General features: G+C 36.1%; 3 protein-coding genes across 3 annotated transcripts; 1 reads left to right on the forward strand and 2 right to left on the reverse strand.

Annotated features, from left to right (window-relative positions):
- Positions 1-3,260: 3,260 nt before the first annotated feature.
- Positions 3,261-7,841, reverse strand: pic (DNA damage-binding protein pic). The gene is made up of 13 exons (XM_017616158.1): positions 7,781-7,841; positions 7,351-7,499; positions 7,027-7,289; positions 6,764-6,969; positions 6,599-6,681; positions 6,384-6,537; positions 6,074-6,329; positions 5,783-6,014; positions 5,359-5,710; positions 4,297-5,301; positions 4,038-4,227; positions 3,582-3,978; positions 3,261-3,518 (listed from the first exon to the last, which is right to left on the reverse strand). The coding sequence occupies exons 1-13, from the start codon at positions 7,839-7,841 to the stop codon at positions 3,438-3,440; spliced, it is 3,429 nt and encodes a 1,142-aa protein (XP_017471647.1). The 3' UTR covers positions 3,261-3,437.
- Positions 7,842-8,443: 602 nt separating this feature from the next.
- Positions 8,444-17,483, forward strand: LOC108362986 (gametogenetin-binding protein 2-like). The gene is made up of 5 exons (XM_017616159.1): positions 8,444-8,815; positions 11,204-11,770; positions 11,831-12,006; positions 12,110-13,187; positions 17,164-17,483. Exons 1-5 carry the CDS (start codon positions 8,714-8,716, stop codon positions 17,383-17,385), a joined length of 2,145 nt encoding a protein of 714 aa, XP_017471648.1. The 5' UTR covers positions 8,444-8,713; the 3' UTR covers positions 17,386-17,483.
- A 4-nt stretch (positions 17,484-17,487) lies between these two features.
- MED27 (mediator complex subunit 27) lies at positions 17,488-18,913 on the reverse strand. Its single transcript, XM_017616160.1, has 5 exons — positions 18,540-18,913; positions 18,212-18,481; positions 18,048-18,135; positions 17,775-17,990; positions 17,488-17,712 (listed from the first exon to the last, which is right to left on the reverse strand). The coding sequence occupies exons 1-5, from the start codon at positions 18,707-18,709 to the stop codon at positions 17,575-17,577; spliced, it is 882 nt and encodes a 293-aa protein (XP_017471649.1). The 5' UTR covers positions 18,710-18,913; the 3' UTR covers positions 17,488-17,574.
- Positions 18,914-19,939: the final 1,026 nt, after the last annotated feature.

A 19,939-nucleotide genomic window follows, 5' to 3' on the forward strand; every position in this document is an offset into this window, starting at 1 on the left:
TTTGGAAAGTTTTTTTATAAGAAACCATTTTTTAGATTAGATTTTTTTGATATTTTTTTAGTTTTCTTCTTTTCAGTTACAGATTCCATTTTTGTTATATATTTTATTTAAAAAAAAATATATTGTAAGCTGCACGCAACAGTTTAAATTCCATTCGAAAATTCACAACTGCCTCCACCGCGATTTGAACTCGCGACCAACGATGCTTGAGTTGCAGTTCTTCACGCTGAGCTACTTTCGTATTGTATGAGTAGTGAGCATTTGCACATTTACACCAAAAGTTTCAACTGTCGCGCTCTGCATCCGTTTTGCAATAGTTCAGAGATAGTTCTGATATATGTAGGACGGAACTAGCGCCTTGTCGGACTGTCTCTAAATTTTAAAATTTAATTTATTTAATTATAATTATGAGTTTTCACTGTTTGAAAATAAAATGTTTGCGTTTAGACGGTTCCACAAATATTGCTGAAAACCTCGTATAAGCTTGAATGGCGATGAAGAGGTGTCTTTGTTCTTAATCAATTATAAATTTGTTTTTCTCCTAATTTTTAAGAATTTGGTCCTTGTGCGTCAAGTGCTAGAAAATGTGTACACTGCCGGAACAAAGTATTGGCACAGCAAATGTTTCACAATATATGCAACAATTTTCATTCTGATATTTTTCCGATAATTTCGTATATAAATATGGTTCATTCTACAACAAAAAACATAAAAATAGAATTCCTAAATTTTATGCGAAACTCGCGAAAATTCAGAAAATTTTCATTGAAATTTTCAACTTTTTAATCAGAGTTTTAAGAATTTTTTTGAGTATGTAGATTTGTAGCCCAATCAATTTTGTTATAATAAAGTGCAAGTTTAAGTAGCTAGGAGTTACCGTTGATTTTCGGCATTTTTTTTCACGAAGTCTCTTCCATACAAGAATGAACCATATTTTTATACAAAATTGGCGGAAAAATATTAGAATTCAAATTGTTGCATATATTGTGAAAAATTTGCTGTGCCAATACTTTGTTCCGGCAGTGTATGTATGTATGTATTTAAGTGATTTAATAGTTTTTTCGAGAATCAGTACAACAAGAATTTAAGAATAAAATATTTTATTAACAGAAAACAATTGCTTACATTTATTTGGGTTATTGGCACTGAGGAGTTGCTGATAAAATTTAAAAAAAAAATTTACTACATGTCTCGCAGATATGTCTTGAGGAGAGATCCCTAAAGCAGTTACTCTTCATAAAATACTTAATTTTCACTTGAGGTTTCAGTATTCCCAAATTCTCCAGCGATATTATAATAATTATTTATATTGAGAATGCAAATGCTGCTTTGTGACACATTTACCAAAAATCGTTGGTAACTTCCTGAAAAGAATACGAATGTTTTTGAAACTAATTTGTGCCAAGAATGTTCAAAGCTCTACTCACTTTGATCAAAAAATTTCGAAATTTCAATCCGTAAATTCTCTCAAGGATTTGCCTGTTTGCGAAGGCTGCTCATCAATGGTCTTTGCGAATCGGCGCAAGTGTGTATTTGTAACATAGCCACGGCTTTGCTACAGGAGGCGAAATGTAATCCAAATTGAGGCTGCTTTCCTATGTTGGCATTTTAGCGATAGCGAAAGTTAGAATCCGGCTGATGTTCGGCAAAGTTGGCTTTTTGATTTCGAAAAGAACTTCATCAGCAAGAAACGCTATGTTTTCAGATCTAAATATTTTAGCACCCTTTCCAAATTGTTTTCCCATAATTTTCATCTTTCTTAGATAAGTAATTGCAAAAAGTACATGTTTTTTCTTCTAAGAGTTTCATGGAACTTTCGCAAATGTCAGCAGTACCAAAATTTTTTTCAACATGGTTAACAACCGAAAAAGGCTTTTCTTTTTTCGAACATCCAATCAGCCGAAGTTCAAACAACTCGCCTTTTGAGATAACATGATAGCCCAGAAAAAACCCCTTTTTCTCGAAAACGGCTAAAAACCGCGGGTTAAGTAAAATAAAATCAACTCATTACATCTTCATCTATCCATTTCCTTTGCCATTTTGATTGCCGAAAGTTAACAAATTTGTAAGAGCTTACATAAAATCATAAATGGAAATAAATCAGAAAATTTTTGAGGTTATGCAAATACGTCAGTTTTTTTTTTTTGCAAACAATAACTTTTTTGAATTGGGTCATAGTTCTCACTTATAGTTTTGTTTTTTCATTTAAAATTTTTCTTTAATTATTCAAACTTTCAAAAAAAAATAAAAATGCACTTGAAACTTGCAAAATAAAGCGGTTGTGCAAACATCAATCAATATCAATAACGTTTTGAAAGTGTAAATTTGGTTTATTGCTGTCTAACGGTGTTTTTTATTTTACAGAAACTAAGTGAAGTTTCTATTATTTTTTAGTATTCCCTGCAGAATGGCAACAAAAAATAATGTACAACTGCATTTACGAAATTGGACTTTCGCAGAGCCAGATAAATCTTTGACCTAATGTGCATGGTCTGAAAAAAATTAATACTTTGATAACCACTTTTGTAATTAGTTATAGTGGTAAATTAGCACTCATACGATACTCAGCTGTCTTGTAGGGTAGCTATCTAAAATTTGCACTTTATTATACTAAAATTTAAAAAACTGCGTGCTAGAAAAAATTCTAAACAATTATTAATTTTTTTTTTTTTTTTTTTGAAAGGCCCTCGAATGTCTCTATGGTTCCACGGATCCGATTAACCCAATTTTCAATCACTCTGCCGCATAGATCCAGTTGAATAAGAACATACGCTACCACCATACTTGGTGATGCCCCTTTCATCCTCGGAAATGACATGCCTGAGGCTGAGGAAGCGGGTGACGTCAGTGGACGCGATCCATAGTTTCCGGTATCAGTATCGTGAGGTTACAGATAGATGCATTTATAAACTATAATTGATGGATGCGTTCAAAATGCGCAACAACGGATAAACACCGAATTGGAACTTAGTTGCGCAAGCCAGGAATTTCCATCAATTATAGTTTATAAATAAAAGAGACCGATGCTTTGATGTTTTTTTCTGAACACAGCCTTTGGTGGCGGATTTTGCCGAGTATGGAATGACAAGCAATAGATTCTGCTAATAGCTTTAAGCAGTCTCCGAGCGGCAAATAGTTTTTAAGATAAGCTTTGAGATTTGCCATTTTTATTAGTTTTGGGTGTTGCTCAGATCAGAGATTGATCAAATGGTAGTAGGAGGAGTCAAAAAGTTAAACCCTTAAGCATTAAAACAAATAAAACCAATGCATACTTTAGAGTTTTAATATTAACGATCGGATACAATTAATATTTTTCTCTTTCATGTTTGTTAAACAAATCATTCAATTAATTAATTCATCGAAAACCTTTTGGTATCGATATAGACATAGGGACATTGCAATAGCAGAAAAATCAAACTAACATTAAAATGCGTAATTCAGTGCATTCTCGTAAGGTCTTCGACAATTTTAATAACATCGTCAACGTCTGCTTCCTTCTTTTCGCCGTTTAATGTAATCTGTAAAAAAAATTGTACCAGTTAGATAAAAAGCTCAATATCTAAGTTCTATTATCAATTTACCTCCAAACCCATAACTGTTTCTTTCATTTTATCTCTGCTTAAATCGAGAAAACTTTCAATTAAATCGCCATCGATAAAGTTTTCACACGGCTCCGTCTTCTGTGTTGTTTGATAGCTTCTATAATAGGAGTGATCTATTTTCCCCACAGATTTAATGGTATTCGTTAGACGTTCTTCAAGGCTATGTAGGAAATCGTAGAATTCTTGCGGTATTTGTGTAACAATGCCTATAGCGCCATTCACTGTACCATACAGCACACAGCCCTGATTGGGCGTAGTGCGTTCACCTACATTTTGCATCACTAACGAACCATGGCGGAATACATTAACAACATCGCCTAAATGGAAACGTGCAACTTCAGGTAATAACTGACGCTCCTCGTCCGTGGTGGCGGCACTAATTAAAAAAAAAAACATATAAAGTGTGTTGTTGTAATGGCTTTGTCTCAGAGTTACCTATCTTTTTGGCAAACAAAAAGATTGCCATAAGTTTCCGAGCCCAAAAATGTGTCATCATCCAAGATTTCTACAGCGCGCATCCACTTCGGATCGCAGTCACGTGATATCTCCACGAAAATACCCTCCATTTGCTTATGCTGCAGCAAAGTCATTGAGCGCATCAGATCGCCAACCAAAATGAAGTCACCTGTATTGATTAGTTATAAAACATATTCAGTTATTTTCATTCGATTCGTACACCTAATCAATGCCCTACCTTTGGCTTTTAAATACAAAACGGAAATATTGTTCTGAATATTACATTCCATACGCAATTCTTTTTCATTGGTCCATTCATAAAGGCGTACAAAACTGTTTATACCCGCCAACACTTTGCCATTGAACTCAACCAGTGAGTGACATGAGCCATCAATTTTTGTTTCGGCCACCTGTGTCAATTTTCCTTCGTTGTAGTGGAAAATAATAATGCGACCCACTTTAGGTTCAGGCTCATCTGCATAAATGAGCGCAGTAGATACCACATAATACGTATTCGGGTCATCACCTAACCTAGCGGACATTAAGGAAATTATGCTCTCTGAAGGCATAAATTGATGCGCATGCAGCACTTCGAACGTATTCTGATCAATTATCAATAAATTGTTTATATCCAATTCTTGGCCAACTTCGGCATTTGTAGTTGCCGTATTACCACCACCCGGTTTGGGTACTATGTTTGAAGCGTAGGTGATATTCTGTGCCTGCGTTGAAGCACTTGGCCTTGTTGGCTTTGGCCCACCTCGTCCTTGCACATCGACTCGCAATGTTGCCACGCCAAAAGTCTGCGAACTCTCCTGATAAGCAATGCGACGTGGACCCTCACCAAGTGGTACAGTACGAATATGCAACTTTTGAATCTCATCGATAGTGCCCAAAATCACCGAGTTTTTGGTGGCCAAAGCCAAACTGTCCGGGTACGATTGTGCATTCAAGGAGCACATATGATTTACTTCTTTCAAATTCACATTTGAAAACACCAATTTGTGGTTTGAGGAATAAATAACAGTTGGACGATCGGAGCAGGCAAACACATTGGTAGTCGCAAATGATTTAAAAGTACGCAATGTGGTGGGTTGTGTTCCCAATGTAACTTTCTTTTTCTCGCTTAAGCGGCCGTCCGCTTTGCTTAAAATAAAATAGAACATGGAACCATCACCCAATGCACATAGCAAATAATGTATGCTTTCGAAGGTGGTCATCAAAATAGAGCGTGGTATAATTTCTGCATGTAAGAAAGGTTTAAATACACAAAGAAAAAAATTAAGTTACAAATTATTACCGCCTCCCAACTTTTCGGTGTACATAGTTCCCAGTTTCGGCAGTGATAGAACCACAGCAGATATATCTGTCCATAAGCCAACTGCGACGAGATTAGCTTTGCTGTTGCCCTCCTCTAGTGGCGTAATGTCCAAACAAGCGACCTCATATTCCAATGCCCTGTGAGACTTTTCAGCTAAGCAGCAATTTTCGATTTCAATGTAATAGACATTGCATGCCGAGGCAACAACAATCTGTGATGCGTTGCATGACACAACACCAATACGTTTATCATCTGGCGGCTGCCATTCACCTACCAAACTTTTAGTACTACTTTTTACTAGACGTACCGTGAGTGGTGTTACTTGTATAATCTAGTTATAAAATAAATAATTACAAACTATAGCCCACGAGTGGTTAGGCCCATTTAAGAGCACTTTATTTACCTGATCGTAGTCAACATTGGCACAATGAAAAGTTTGCTGATCACTAATAAAGCCTGGTATTTCTGTTTCTTCAACTTCCTCACCAGTCAGCGTCAAAATTCGTGTGTGACCCACAAAGGCCAGCACCAATGTGTTTTCAAAAATACTATCGTCTATACCTACTTTAAGTGACCACATACCCTTTATACCTGGTAAATCAATACAGGCGTGCTCCTGAATGCCAATGCCGATTCTAAAAAATTTTATGTTATTAAGATCGTATTTGAATTGTGTGCAAAAAGTTAAATATACCTAATAATTCGAAGTGATCCATCTTTAAAACTACCAGAGCATGTTATAATTTGTCCTTGGCCCTGCCGATCTAAATCTACCACACCTAAATCAAGAATAGGCGCTAGGCTGGTGAAATTCTCCATCGGAATAACGTAAGAGCCATTTTCGTTCGCAGTTGTGCTCAAGCGCACTAACTGAGAGTCTCCGTGCTTCGAGCCAATGAAAAGAAATCCGTTGTCCAAATATGTTATACACTCCGGTATGGATATTTCACCTTAAAAAGGAATAACTTAAAACCTATTATGTACAATTATTCAATGTAAATTACCTAGCAACTCCACTTTTATTTCTTTAACGGAAACTCCGCCTTTACCATTGTCTACAGTCTCCAAGAATAACATAAACAGCTGGCCATACATATTGCCCAGCAAATAGCGTTGGCCCTTGCTATCTACTCGTGCGTAGCAGTTAATAGTACTTTGCTAATAAACAAAATAAACCATAGAATACGTGTCTAACTGTTGAATAAATTTCGACACTCACTTTAAATGTAGAAGGTGCTACAGCATGGTAGCTATTTCCATCGTGGTAAACAATAGATTCCCGACCAATTACAATGGCACCACCTAACAGTAAGCAGTGAAGAATTTGATTAATGACACAATAATACCATTAGATATTAATTATATTGCCCGATATATACCGTACCCAATGGTGTTGGCACTGGTATCAGCATTGTTGCTTCAGTCTCCACATTATCCTGCTTCCAGGCAATCTTCATAAACTCTTTGTCACGTAAATTGATTTCGTGCGTCTTAACATGACGTCCATCAACATCTTTGTGTATAACGATGATAGTTGGATTTATGCAACCATATAAAAATTCTACATCATAAACATTCAGCTCGTCCATGCTAAAATAAAAATATGTTATTCTATTCTTGGTCATGTTGAAGACATGTGGTACTTACCGTAAATTAGTCGCCTTCAATTCGCTTGTCTCCTTATCCAAAGGAATGATGGTGAACAGTCCCATGTATAAGCACATTCCGATAACGGGTGCTTTTGGATCAATTACGGCTATTACACCACCTTCGGTAGGTATGCTTACCTGATCCGCCACGTTGCCATGCGCTTTTGTTATGACACTGATTTGGTCACCAATCATTCGACATTCCAAAATCATAACATTATATCGCAACGTAAGTATAAAGAGCAAATCTTTTTTACTGTCCTATAAAATGTAACACAATTGAGTATATTAAAAAACCATTATTTCCAGAGTTGCACCTAACCTGAGGACGGAAATGCCGCATGACTGATATCTGGCCATTTATATTTACTTCCTTCAACGGACGCAAGCCTTCTGGTGTTACCAAATCTATTTCCAACTGACTGTTGCGAGCGATGATCAAATTTAAATCGGTTGGCGATGTAAAGTTGCCTAGAAAATATATAGTGAAAAAGCATTGATGAATAACCTAGGAGGAAGATGTTGTGTTGTTGTTATTGAAAAACATGCCGGCTTCCCGTTCGGGTAAGCACGCCTTGTAGATTCTGGGCGGGAGAAATGTTCTCAGCAATTAGATTAACTACGCATGTGGCTTCTCCGATTAATGTTAAAATAAGATTTAGTAAGTTTTCAACAAATTAGTATAGCATGCCTAGGACGCGGCATTACCCCGAAATTAGCATATATATTTCGGGACCCGTAGGTTCACTTACCGGTCACGCAACTAACGACCGCTGTCGGCTTCTGCGCCGTAACCACGTAATGATGTGACATTTTTGACGCTATATTTTGCTGCCGCCTCCAATTTGTTTTAAATAAAATTTATAATTTTTTCTCTTAACAGAACAAACAGTATCCAGCTCCTCTTCGCCTCTTGCTTTTTTTCTGTTTTGCAATTACCGATTACAACTCTGGCACCTAGATATTCAGCGCTACTGTGTTGCCACATGTTCCGCTGACATCAAAAACAATTCTGCTTGGATCATCTTTTCTAGAATTTAATGGGAATTTTAAATAAAATATTTATTTATTTATTTATTAGATATCATTAAAAATACTGCAAAACACAAATAAGATTAATAATTTTAAAAGTTATGAGATCTGCAATTCACAATCGAAATCAGTGTTGCAATATTTTTCCTAAATTGTTGCTTTTCCAAAAATTTAGTTACAAAAATCAACTCTGCCTGAAAAGTGCTCTTATTTATACCAAATAAACCCTTATTTTATTATATATATATTAAAGCTTTTGTTTATTATAGTTTTAGTTGTTATGCCTATATATTTTCCAATACACTGACGATTTCATGGCTGTTAAAATAAATAATCCTTTTTTTACTCATGCACTTATTTTGAGAAAGGCCATACTAATAGCTACGAAGTTGTGCAACAGTGCAGGTGGATCCATTCCAGTTTGATACTACGTGTTTGACAATTTCTCATATAATTTCTCGGTGTCTCGTCATTGAGGAGGATTTATTGTAAATTATAGATAATAAATAGATTTGCATATTATTTTCGAAAGTACTAATCGTTGGACAAGCATTTTGCAATAAAAATATTGTAGTTTTTGTTTGCTGAGGAGAGTAGTAACGTTGAGGCTCATCTTCCGTGTGGTGTGGTGCTCGAGAATTTGTGGTAGAAATATGGCTAAACTGACGGACGTGTACCGAGCAGAGGATGTAATCGACGTGGGATACAGGCAAATACCGGTGGTTGCAGGCTCCGGCGATGATTCTTCATTAATGGTGAGTTATTGCAGACGTTCTGCGGCTTTGACAAAATGATGTACTCTAAGCAGAAATAAAATGATGTATACGTAAAGTTAGGTTGGTTTATAGAAATACATATACGGACTGCTACTAATCTGAGTAGGGAAGGTGTGCAACAGCGAATGTTGGTTACTACAACATCTAAAACGAAATTGTATCGTGTTGTTTTATTTGGAGAAAGTGTTTCCATAGTACAAGCACGGACATAGTGAGCAGCTGATTGTGAACCATTGAACCTGTTGATACACCCAAGGGGTGAGGGGTGATAATGCGAGGTATTTTTTTTACTTCTGGAATGGAGAACATTCCTTTGATACGCCACAAATATTTGTGTGATCTTTAATTGTTCAATCGGTTGTACATAACTTTATGTTGCAGACGGGCTGCCAAAACAGGTTCAAAATGAAATATGTACATGGGTATTTATGCACATATATACATATGTATATGTATAGTTGCACTAGCTGCTAACACTAACCCACATGGTAGGGGCTCGAAATATTTTCTATGTACTTGTTTACTCAATGATGGTAATAGTTATCTCTCAAACCCCACTTCATCCCGATAGCGTCAAACTGAAAGATATGTACCTACATTAATAGTTTTCTCTTTTATTGTTATTACAACCATGAGTAACTTCATTTGTTGCATGTTAAACATATTGTACTTTCATTTGCTACTATTAATTTGTTTTTACGAGTTTATTAATATGATCTTGCAATAGTTAGCGATAAGTTTATTATAATAATATTGCAAAGATGCACAAACTTCGTAAAGCTGATTGTTCTATCACTGCTGGAAAGATCGAAATTCGGGTTACGGTAGGATTGCAAAGCAACTGGGAAGAGGAGTGGGCAATCTCGAAGTCTTACGAAGCCCTCTCACCGTGCATGGATTGCTTTGCAGAATACCCGTGTTCCGCAAGAATTTTTGCCAGATTCGTAAAATACTCCTTATATAGTTTAGAAATAAAAGTTATCGTTTGGAATCGCTTAAGAACACGCGGATATAGGAAAAAATCAGAATGAAGAGTCTAGTGTAGTCTCGTCTAAGAAAAACAGTTATTTGTAAATGGCAGAGTTATATGTATGTATATTAGATCGAGGTACAGAGTCAATTAGAAGTGAAGGAGTCAGTTGCTATTGTAACTTCCCAAAAATTTTCGGTGAATGCTTCCTAGTGACATAGAATAGCGACTAGGACTGGTACTATGGACATTTAACGGCCAACGAAAGCGATGTCTTAGCCAAAACACGTTGTCGCTTAGGCATTGTAGAAAAAGTAAAAAACAAATTCTTCATAAACCGTGTTAATGTTTCCACTACTAAGCATCGGAAAGGCTTTTAATCTCATCTCGAAGAAATGGTGGCGAAAATGAAGCAAATACCTTAGCTACCTTGGTTTTTATGCGGCTTTTATCAATATATTCGATATATATGAACATTTTTTTATTTAACTTAAATAGGTGCCGTGGCTTTAAAATAAAAAAAGGATTGTATAGGACCAACAAAGGCATGTTATTCGCTGTAATTTCAGTTTTTAATACTAATAGGATTTATGTATTACCTCCTTAATGTCAAAATAGTTGTCTATCTAATTCTAGGGCTCTTTGCTCGTTGTCTTTAATATCAACTGAAGAAAATCTATCAATCATTAAATTGATTGAATCGTAGTTTCAAAACATCCAATTCCTAACATTTACCACTCAATTTAGGTCAGGTCAATAGGGATTTTTTTTAGCTTTTTAAAAAAACGCATTCGCAATTTTTGATTCCTCGAATCTGGGGGAGATCAGAATCTTCCATGATATGAATGCAAAAACGCAAATTTTTATTGCGGATTTCGGCAAATTATCCCTCCGTTAACAGCATATGTTGATATAACGATTTGAAGAACTACATGATAAGTCAGAATCACGAAAAAATCCGAACTTTGACTGATCATATCTCCGAAGAAAAAAAAAAATCTCGAATGCGTGTTAGCTTATTTCGTGTAAAGAATCCATTAAAAACTTGAAGCGTATCGGAGACTTAAAAATTAATGCCTCATATAGGAAGTGTATAAATTATAATATTATCAACTTTTGCTATATCCAGAAGGATTCTACCTTCTTGCTGTGCCTATTCAACTGGCTAAATTTTTAAAGTAAATTTTTCGTTTTCTGTTTTTATAAAAAGCCGCATAAAAACGGAATGTAGACAAGGTACATTCTTCATTCTCATTACTGATCCATTATTCAAAATTATGTGTTTATTTAAGTGAACTGTGGTGTATATCGAATTGGAAAAGTACATAATTTTATGTTGATAAACAGACACCAAGTTAAATAATTTTCCTTCTTCTTTTTATTTCTATCCTCATCAGATGTTAATGGACTTAAGTAGCAAAGGGCTTTGTATAGATAGTCCACAAATACGTGGAAGAGAGCTTGAAATATTTACACGCAAGTACAAACTCTTATCACCGGAGGAACTGAGACAATCGCTTGAAATAGACAGTGTCACTTTCGTCTCCCTACTTAATCAGTGTGTGCCATGTGTGGGCTGTCGTCGCCGGGTTGAACGTTTATTCTATCAACTAACGCTGTCAGGCCATCCAACTCTAGATCCATTGGTATTAAAGGACACTTGTGTTCTTACTATTCGCGAAGAACGTGTGTGGGCTCCTCAAGCTTTGGGCACGTTACTCTATCGCCATCATGAGGTACTCAGTAATCTACTGGATAATAAACTGCGAAACAAAACCCGATGTGTGTTACATTCGTTGGATGCATTTCGCACGAGACCATTTTCGGAAGTTTGGCGGGAAGTATGGTTCTCAATGAAGTATAATTGTCGCGACGAATTGGCTACGATCGAAACTAAAGAACTGCACGAAGTACTCGAGAACTATTTGAAAAAACATAAGTTTTGCCAGGGTTGTCGAAATAAGGTACATATGTGTTTCGAATTGATAAAAGAATAATTACTAAAAAGTTCAATAATTGACCAGATCGAAAAGGCATACCAAATACTCGTAAACGAAACGACTTGCAAAGAAGGATTCGATGCGGCTTTATATGCTAGCATTAAAAGGCCGCAAACCGAAAAGCATATTCAAATTCTTACGAAAAAGGTTGACTTCCTCGACGCTCTGATAAGGCGCGCCGAGCCAGAAGTTAACGGCAGGTAAATTTATTTTTATTATTAGTAAATATACATATGTACTTAGGAGTAAAATGACAAAACTAGTTTGTAAATTACTTAACGTTTTACTGTTTTGTTTGTGCAGTTATTCAAAGCAGCGCGAGCGTCACGCTAAAACTCTTGAAATCGCGCAGGAGGAAGTACTAACCTGCGTCGGTATGATAATGTATGAGCGACTGCGTCGTATTTATGTCAGTCTACGGGAAGAGGAGCGAGCATGTCAGGTGTTGGCGGCTGTCGGTGTGCATGCGCTGAGCCGAAGCTTTGATATGGCTGTTGAACGTAAACAAGGTATTAGCAACTTGGAATTACTCTATCAGGAGATAAGTCGCGCTGAAAAAGCAAAGGAACTAAGACGTGAACAAAAGAAACTGAAAAAGAAGTTAAAGAAGATGGAGAAAAAGGAAAAGTTGTGTCGAAAATATGGCATAGCCAATGATAGTGCCGATTCTGATACAGCAGAGGCAGATGAGGAGGAAGAGGACGAACAAGAGGAAGATGTCGGCCTGGAAATGGTAGACAAAGCGGTCGATTTATCAGAGGAGCTAAACGAAGAGTTAAATAAATTGGTGGTTATAATGGATGATAATCTACGTGCTGAAACGAACGAAGAATCGATGTCAACAGACAAACGCCATCTTTCAACTGTTGTGGAGTCTAAGTCTGCAGCCCAAAAGAAACGCAAGCAAAAGAAACAAAAAAAGCACAAACAGACTCAGCAAAATGCAAGTGGCAGCAAAAAGAAACCACTTTCACAGGAGCAACATCAACGGGTGCCTACAGTAGAAGAATCGCCGTCGGCAATGTGTAATGCCTATGACAGTTGTTGTGTCATTGATGGAGAGGCTGCAGCTGCCAAATGTGATGTTTGTTTAACACCACAGGATCATTGTCCATGCGAAAATGATGTTCGCGATTCTGGTTATGGTAGTGAGCTATTAACACCAGATAATTCACCCATCACTAGTGCAGCCACTACACCAGAAGGCTCAGAAGTATCGTGTTCTGATGGTTTCTGTAACCATGAAAATGGACAAGATGTTGGGCTAGACGATGAACATAACAACAGCATGTACGATATAGGCAGTGGCTATATGTGGCGAGACAGCCTACTAAACCAGAAGTATGGTGACACGAACTGGCTGAGCTTGCAGCAAATGTTGGTATGTACAAATTTAAAAGCACTTTTTTATTAAATTTAACAACAGTGGTAGATATTTTAAAAATGTGTGAAGAGTTAAAAACCATGCAAAGTTATTAGATATTGCCACATGCGGGAAGGCGTTGCTAATGAACAATTGGCCATGAACAATATTGGAACAACTTTGTTGTTTTTTTCTTTTTTCTTGTGAGCAAAATAGACAGCTTAATATAAAAGAAATTCAACATTACACTAAAAAGTCAACAAAATCAAAGTTAAAGTATAATTCGATTTTATTATAGACTATGTAGAGCTCTCGATTTTGTTCGCACATTTTCAAACAGCCCGGGTATATGAGCAGCGAGTACTCGCACACTTGTTCAATGCTCATTACTCGAAAATTTTAGAGCATGAGCTCGAGCAATTCGAGTTTTTTCGAGTAATTTGAGCAATGTTTTTTTTTATTATATTGACATTTTTGGTAGCAACCAAGGTACATTGAACAGGTAGTATCAGTAGAGCAGCTGATTTGATTTATTTTCAAATTATTTGGTCTCGAAAATGTCAAATATTTTTAATTTTTTCTCACAAAAATTCTGAATTGTTAAAATCCATTTGCATGTGAAACCTTTTTCCATACAAAACAAGCGATTGAATAGCAGCTTTTGGAAAGTTCGCCCAACTCGGCAGCACGACCGCTGATTACTGGGCCTTGCAAAGGATGGATCAATGCTTCGAGAAGCAAACAAATTTACTAGGAAAGAAAGTTGCATCAATTTTTATTTTTTCAATTTCAATTTTTTATTTTTTATAATTTTTTGTATTTCACATGGCACGCTTTGATTTAGAAGAAAAAATTCAGAACAGTTTTTGACACTTTCGATACCAGAAGCAACAACAAAATATACGCAAATGTTGTTTTTGCTCTACTGATACTACCTGTTTAATGTGCCTTGGTAGCAACTTTTAAAATTTTTCAAATTATTGATATATAATGCAAAGATTGTTACATTGGTATTTAATAATATAATTTCTTTAACATGAATTAGAAAGCAGCTGCTGACAAATACAATTTACAAATTTTCTTTTGTTTATGAAATTGTTCAAAAACTCGAAAATTTTGAACAAACATTTGAACAGTTGAGCAATGAACGAGTTTCGAGCGAGTATCGAGCTACTCGCATTGCTCGATACCCGGGCTTAGGTGTCAAAAAATCAATTTTCACTTTTTGGTTGATTCGGATGGAAGATGAGATGCTTTTTCACGTGGTGAAAAGCAGAAAATCCTAAAGCTGATGCCAGATAAAACTTTGTAGCTTTGCGTGACATTTATAACTTTGCCAGCAAAGCGCCAGACGCAAAAGGTATGCCACAATGAACGCCAAGAAAGCAATTTTGTACCGCTGTTTTACTCGGTAAAAGTTGCTGTGGATTTTATATATTTTGCTTTAAAATTATCAGCAATGTAATTAAGTTTTATGTTTCTGCATGAAAACCCGAATTTGGACGAAACAAAATATAAATATTAAACCGGCTGATTGTCAAAGCGCGCAAAAAGATGGGAGTTGGCCATCTTTTCGCTTCGCGCTGCAGCTTCAACGATTTATGTGGCATGCTTTGTGCATTTTCATACAATTCATCTTATCTGTCAAAGCGAATCTGTCACGTAAAGCGAAGCAAAAGTTTTATGTGGCATCAGCTTAACTTGCTTAGAAGTGTACTAAAAATGTAGAGAAAGAAGAGTAAAAACGAGTAAACGAAACGAGTTGCTTACTTTTAACCAAGGCACATAAATACAGGTAGAAGCCAAAATGACGTTGCTCTCATGAGAACCAAACCTTTAAACCATCGTACAGTTCCATAAGTAAAGTAACTCTTCTTCTTACCGTTTTTTCTGGCAGGCTGTAGGTGTGTTTTTGGCAGGCTGTAGGTGTGTTTTTGGTTATTGTATTGGTGTTTTTGGTTCAGTGTGTTAGTGTATTTTGAATAAATTGTAATAGAAATAAATGAAATTGTAATAGAAATGAAAGAAATTGTAAAAGATAAGAGCACATGCCAAAAAACAGGTGATCTCAGCTGTAGGCATATTTTGGCAATCAGCTGATAGTGTTTTTACTTATGAAACTGTACGATGCTTTAAACTTCAACTTGTTTTTTTTTTTGTTTCCTATATTTCGTTACGCTTTGAATGTCATATCGTGGTTTTTTTTTGAATGTTCGTTAATAACAAATTTTAATTTGCATTTGAATTTTTGTAGTGTTGTGCGGTTTATACTTAGTGTATGTGTTAAAAATGCAACACCTGAAGCGTTGTTTTTTATGTGGTGTTAAATATAAGGCAGATACCACTAATTTTTTAACGTGCCTCAATGTCCTTCGCGTAAGGAACGTTGCGAAAGCAGCTGTGGGCAGAGCTGCAGTGAAATGCCTTGCTGTGCGTTAAACATTTTAAAGAAGAAGATTCCACAAATACACCGGGAGGTACAGGAAAGGCACGTTTGAAGCCAAGTGCTGTTCCTATGACCCTTATGCCGAAAAGTCCCTCCAACAACACTGCAACTCATAAAACAAAAACAGAAAACAACATACACGTTTTATCAAATTTTAACTAAAGAAAATAAATAAATAAGAATAAACTTCAAATAAACTTAAAAACGTCAACCAGTGAAATGTATTTTTTTATTTTTCCTTACACACGCTCATTTTTATTTTTACTCTCCCGAAAACTTTGACTTTTGTAGATTTGACGTCAAATTGGCTTCTACCTGTTTTATTGTACTATGACTTTTAACAGCTTTTTCACAGAAAACTAGTTTTCGCACGTAAGCTCCCTTTTCGTAGACCAGGTCACATATATATGCGAGCACTAAAATAGTAGTGTGCACTTACGGTTAACATATTTTTAAAGTACTAGGGCGTGTGTGAATCGGTAACAAAGTTCTATGGGGAAAGCTGTTGAATAATATTTTTACTATGGTGAGACAGTTTTCCCAATCTGCTGTGTGAAGTGAAATATTTTTTGACAGCAGTAAATTTTTGATAACCGCAGATTTATTTGGAATAAAATATTACAAATTGAAGTGAAATGAATATTTTAAGAAAGCATCTACCATCGTTGATTGCAATTCATCTATTTAAGCTTTTATTTAACGAAAAATTACACACAGAAACAAACTTTGCGATTGTCAAAATTTTCTATGCATTTGTCAAAAATTTCACTAGCCTCATTTTATTCACCTCATAGTTGTCAAAAATTTACTCGACGCGAACTTTGTTACCGATTCACACACGCTCCTAGAAAACCAAAATAGTTGCATTCATTATATTGAAAAACTGAAGGACAATTTCATAACTAAATGTGTGGTCAAAAGTGTTTTATTTACATAAACACTAAAAAAATTAATTCATGTAAGATGTGTTTTCATGAAAACTACTGCGAGCAGCAAAATATTAGAAAATAACAAAAAGTTTTAAATTTGTATTAAAATGTTAATATTAATACTAAAATTTAGCACAATTACTGTTGTTTTTAATCACTGCTACATAACGATTTCTCTTGGGAGTCTACGAGGCGTTGACATCTTTCCTGAGGTATTGACTGCCATGCGCGGCCCATAGTTCGTGGCTATTTTTTGGTTTTAGATCCCATACGGGTTTCTTAAGGTTGGTCTAAAGGTTTTCTATAGGATTGAGGTCAGGAGATTGAGCTGGCCACTCTATGACTTCAATTCCGTTGTCCCGAGACCACAATTTTGCTAGCTTACTTGAATGCTTCGGGTCATTATCACAATTAGGAACGAACTGTGAACACCCCAAATATCATTTTGAATTTTGCTATTATCATTTTGGGCGCAGCTGTTTATGCATAGATAAGCACAATATATGCATGATTCAATAATTAAAGGTTAGGTAGTACATAGTATGTATGTATTTGTGTCTTTATTCACAATTAAAAAGTCATATTTTAATTTAGTTTTTTTGTTTTTTTTTTTTTACAGGATAATGTCGACGAGTACGATGATGATGAAGAAAACGGTTACATTCCACAAGAAGTGGTTCTGGAGTATCAATGCCAACGCGAAAAGGTGGAGCAGCAACGTCTAAAATTGCGCGAAACTTTAAGGCAGAATTTTGCGCGCTTGTGTAAGCAGCATAAAAGTGGCAAATTGCCTGGCAGCAACACTGTCAAATGCAGCTCATCAGGACCAGCTTGCATCTAAATGCTGCAAAAGTGATTACGCGCTGAGCATAAAGCAGTCTGATAACTGCATAGCAGTCCTTAATAATGCATAATGTGTTGCAAATCAAGAATGCTTAAGTACATTTTTGAATAATTATTATTGTTTCTGCAAATATATATTGCAATTATTTAAAACTATACAAATACATTACGTTTTTCTTTATTGTGTTTAGCAATTACGACACTCCTCGTGAAAAGGCTCTAATGTTCGCAAATCACGCCAGGTTGGCGGCAAGCCGTTCGAAACGAATTTGCCACATCGTTTACATGCCTCCAAGAAAAGCTTACTGTAGCTGTGTAGCCATGTCTGAAATTATTCATAAAAGGCATACATATATTTGTATGTTTTTTTAAGTAAATTGTATTTACCATATAGCTTTTAATTGCCAAATCAGGCAAGGTAGGCGAGAAGAAGTGCAACATCGCAATGTGTGTATGTTCTTGCACTTTACGGAATACTTCATATCGTGATTCCGTCCACAAATCGTCTGGGTCCAGCGTTTCATCGAATCCCTTGACTGTTACCCACTCAATCAGAACACCCTTGCAAACGATGGCTGCCTTAAGCACACGACTAATTGTAACCTAAAGGTGGCGCTAATCTTTTATTTCCACCTTGTTTGGTTACCAACAAATACTTACAATTACAACAACGTTAGAACCGAATGGACGGCAAACTTGATAGCTTGTCAGCGGTAAATTTATTTCACTCAATAGCTTATCTGTGTGACTAAATAAATAAAGAAGAAAACGTTCATAAACTCCTAAGCTGACCTTGCCTATAGTTCCACCGCGAATAAACTTACTCCGGATCGGTATTGTTACATGACGTAAATGGTATGCGCCCACGCTTCTGCGAACAGTATGTGTATGACCTCCGGAGATTGTTTTGGTTGAGGTTGTTAAAAGCCAAAAAACTGTGGTCATGAACCTTATCGATCCACTTGTAGCTATTCACGAGTTGAGAATACAACGCTTGTCGATCCGGGGCAGTCTCTTGTGCGAGATAAGTAGTTTGGCCTAAACAGTAAGGTGTTTGTGGTGCTTGCAAGCCGTTAATTAAACTCTCGACTTCCCTATTTTCATGTACAATGAATGAGACAAATTGTAGCATTAGTCCTATGCATATTTTACCTTAATTGAGCATTCATGTTGTTAAAATTCTCCTGGAATTTGAGGAGAAACTTGGTCCGGTTATCCTCAGCCAATTCGGCACTGGTGCCATCTGCCAAGTGCTCGAAGCATTGTCGAACGCTAGAACGCAGAGACCTCACGGCCCCCAGCGTCGAGTTAATCTTCTCCATCCTATCCAGTTTCAGGCTTGGTATATTCTGAATCTTGGCGAATTTATTTAATGTCGGTAAAGCAAAAACTTGTTTATTTACTATATATTAGACGGTGCGAAAATATTATAGGGTAAAAATGTTTCCAAGCAAAAGAATGCACTACAAAAAATCAAAGTGCAACACAGTAGAGGCTAGTAATTTGCCGAATAGTCGGTACCCAATACTTAAAATAGATTTCGGTACCCAATACTTCCCTTTCGGTACCCGATACCGATTCTTTACATTAAGCCTTTGCCATAGTTCTTTATTAATTTATATGATATCGGCTAAAACACTTGAACTTATAGCAATTCTGATGATATGTTAACGTATATTTCAAACGCACTCTGTTTATTCCGGCTGGGAAATGGAATTATCCGGAATGTGTAAAAATCGCAGCCTTCTTAATAGTATTAACTCAGCACATCACTAGCAGAATCAAAATGAAATCATCGAAACTCTCATTACATATATCGATAATTTGCGTAATTCCCGAAGCCATGTTGCTGACTGTCTTATGAACGCTTTACAGCGCCATATCTTAAATTTGAAAAAAAAAAATCGACTCATGCTTTAAGAAACTTGTTATATTTCGATTTAGATTCGATCGGCTTATCGACAGTGCCGATTAACGCTTAATGCTACAAAATCGATATTACTTTATAGTATCGGTAGTTTTCCGCCTCTATGGCACAGAGTTGCAAAAACGTTCATCATACAAAAAGTTATTTGATTGATTCACAACGGTGTCGTAAGTGTCGCATTGTTGTTTGTCGTAAACTTTAAAAGCTTAAATAAATGTTTAGAAAACCTGAAACCACAACCAACTATTTTCTAGCACTGCGAAAATTCATAATATGACTTTGATAGGACCTTGCGAACTCCCTTAATATATTTTTTATGCGTTTAAAGTTTACGACACACAACAAAACGACACTTACGACACCGTTGTGAATACCCCAATTCAAAACTTCAAAAAATGATGTATATTTAACCAAAACGTATATCGTCGATGTTTTTGCAAAACCGCCCATCGACCAGTTGCAAAACCGCCTAAATCGCCATTGTGACAAAAATGAGATTTGGTAACCCTGAACTCCAGGCATCGAGATATATGCATAAGAATCGTAAAATCGTTATTAAAACAACAGATTTGTAAAATAATAGCTAGAGAAAATACCGCCTATCAGGGCAATGCCTTCAAAAATT

Source organism: Rhagoletis zephyria, unplaced genomic scaffold, assembly GCF_001687245.7.
Source record: "Rhagoletis zephyria isolate East Lansing unplaced genomic scaffold, Rhagoletis_zephyria_1.1 Rzeph_scaffold_01161, whole genome shotgun sequence".
Classification (NCBI taxonomy): domain Eukaryota; kingdom Metazoa; phylum Arthropoda; class Insecta; order Diptera; family Tephritidae; genus Rhagoletis; species Rhagoletis zephyria.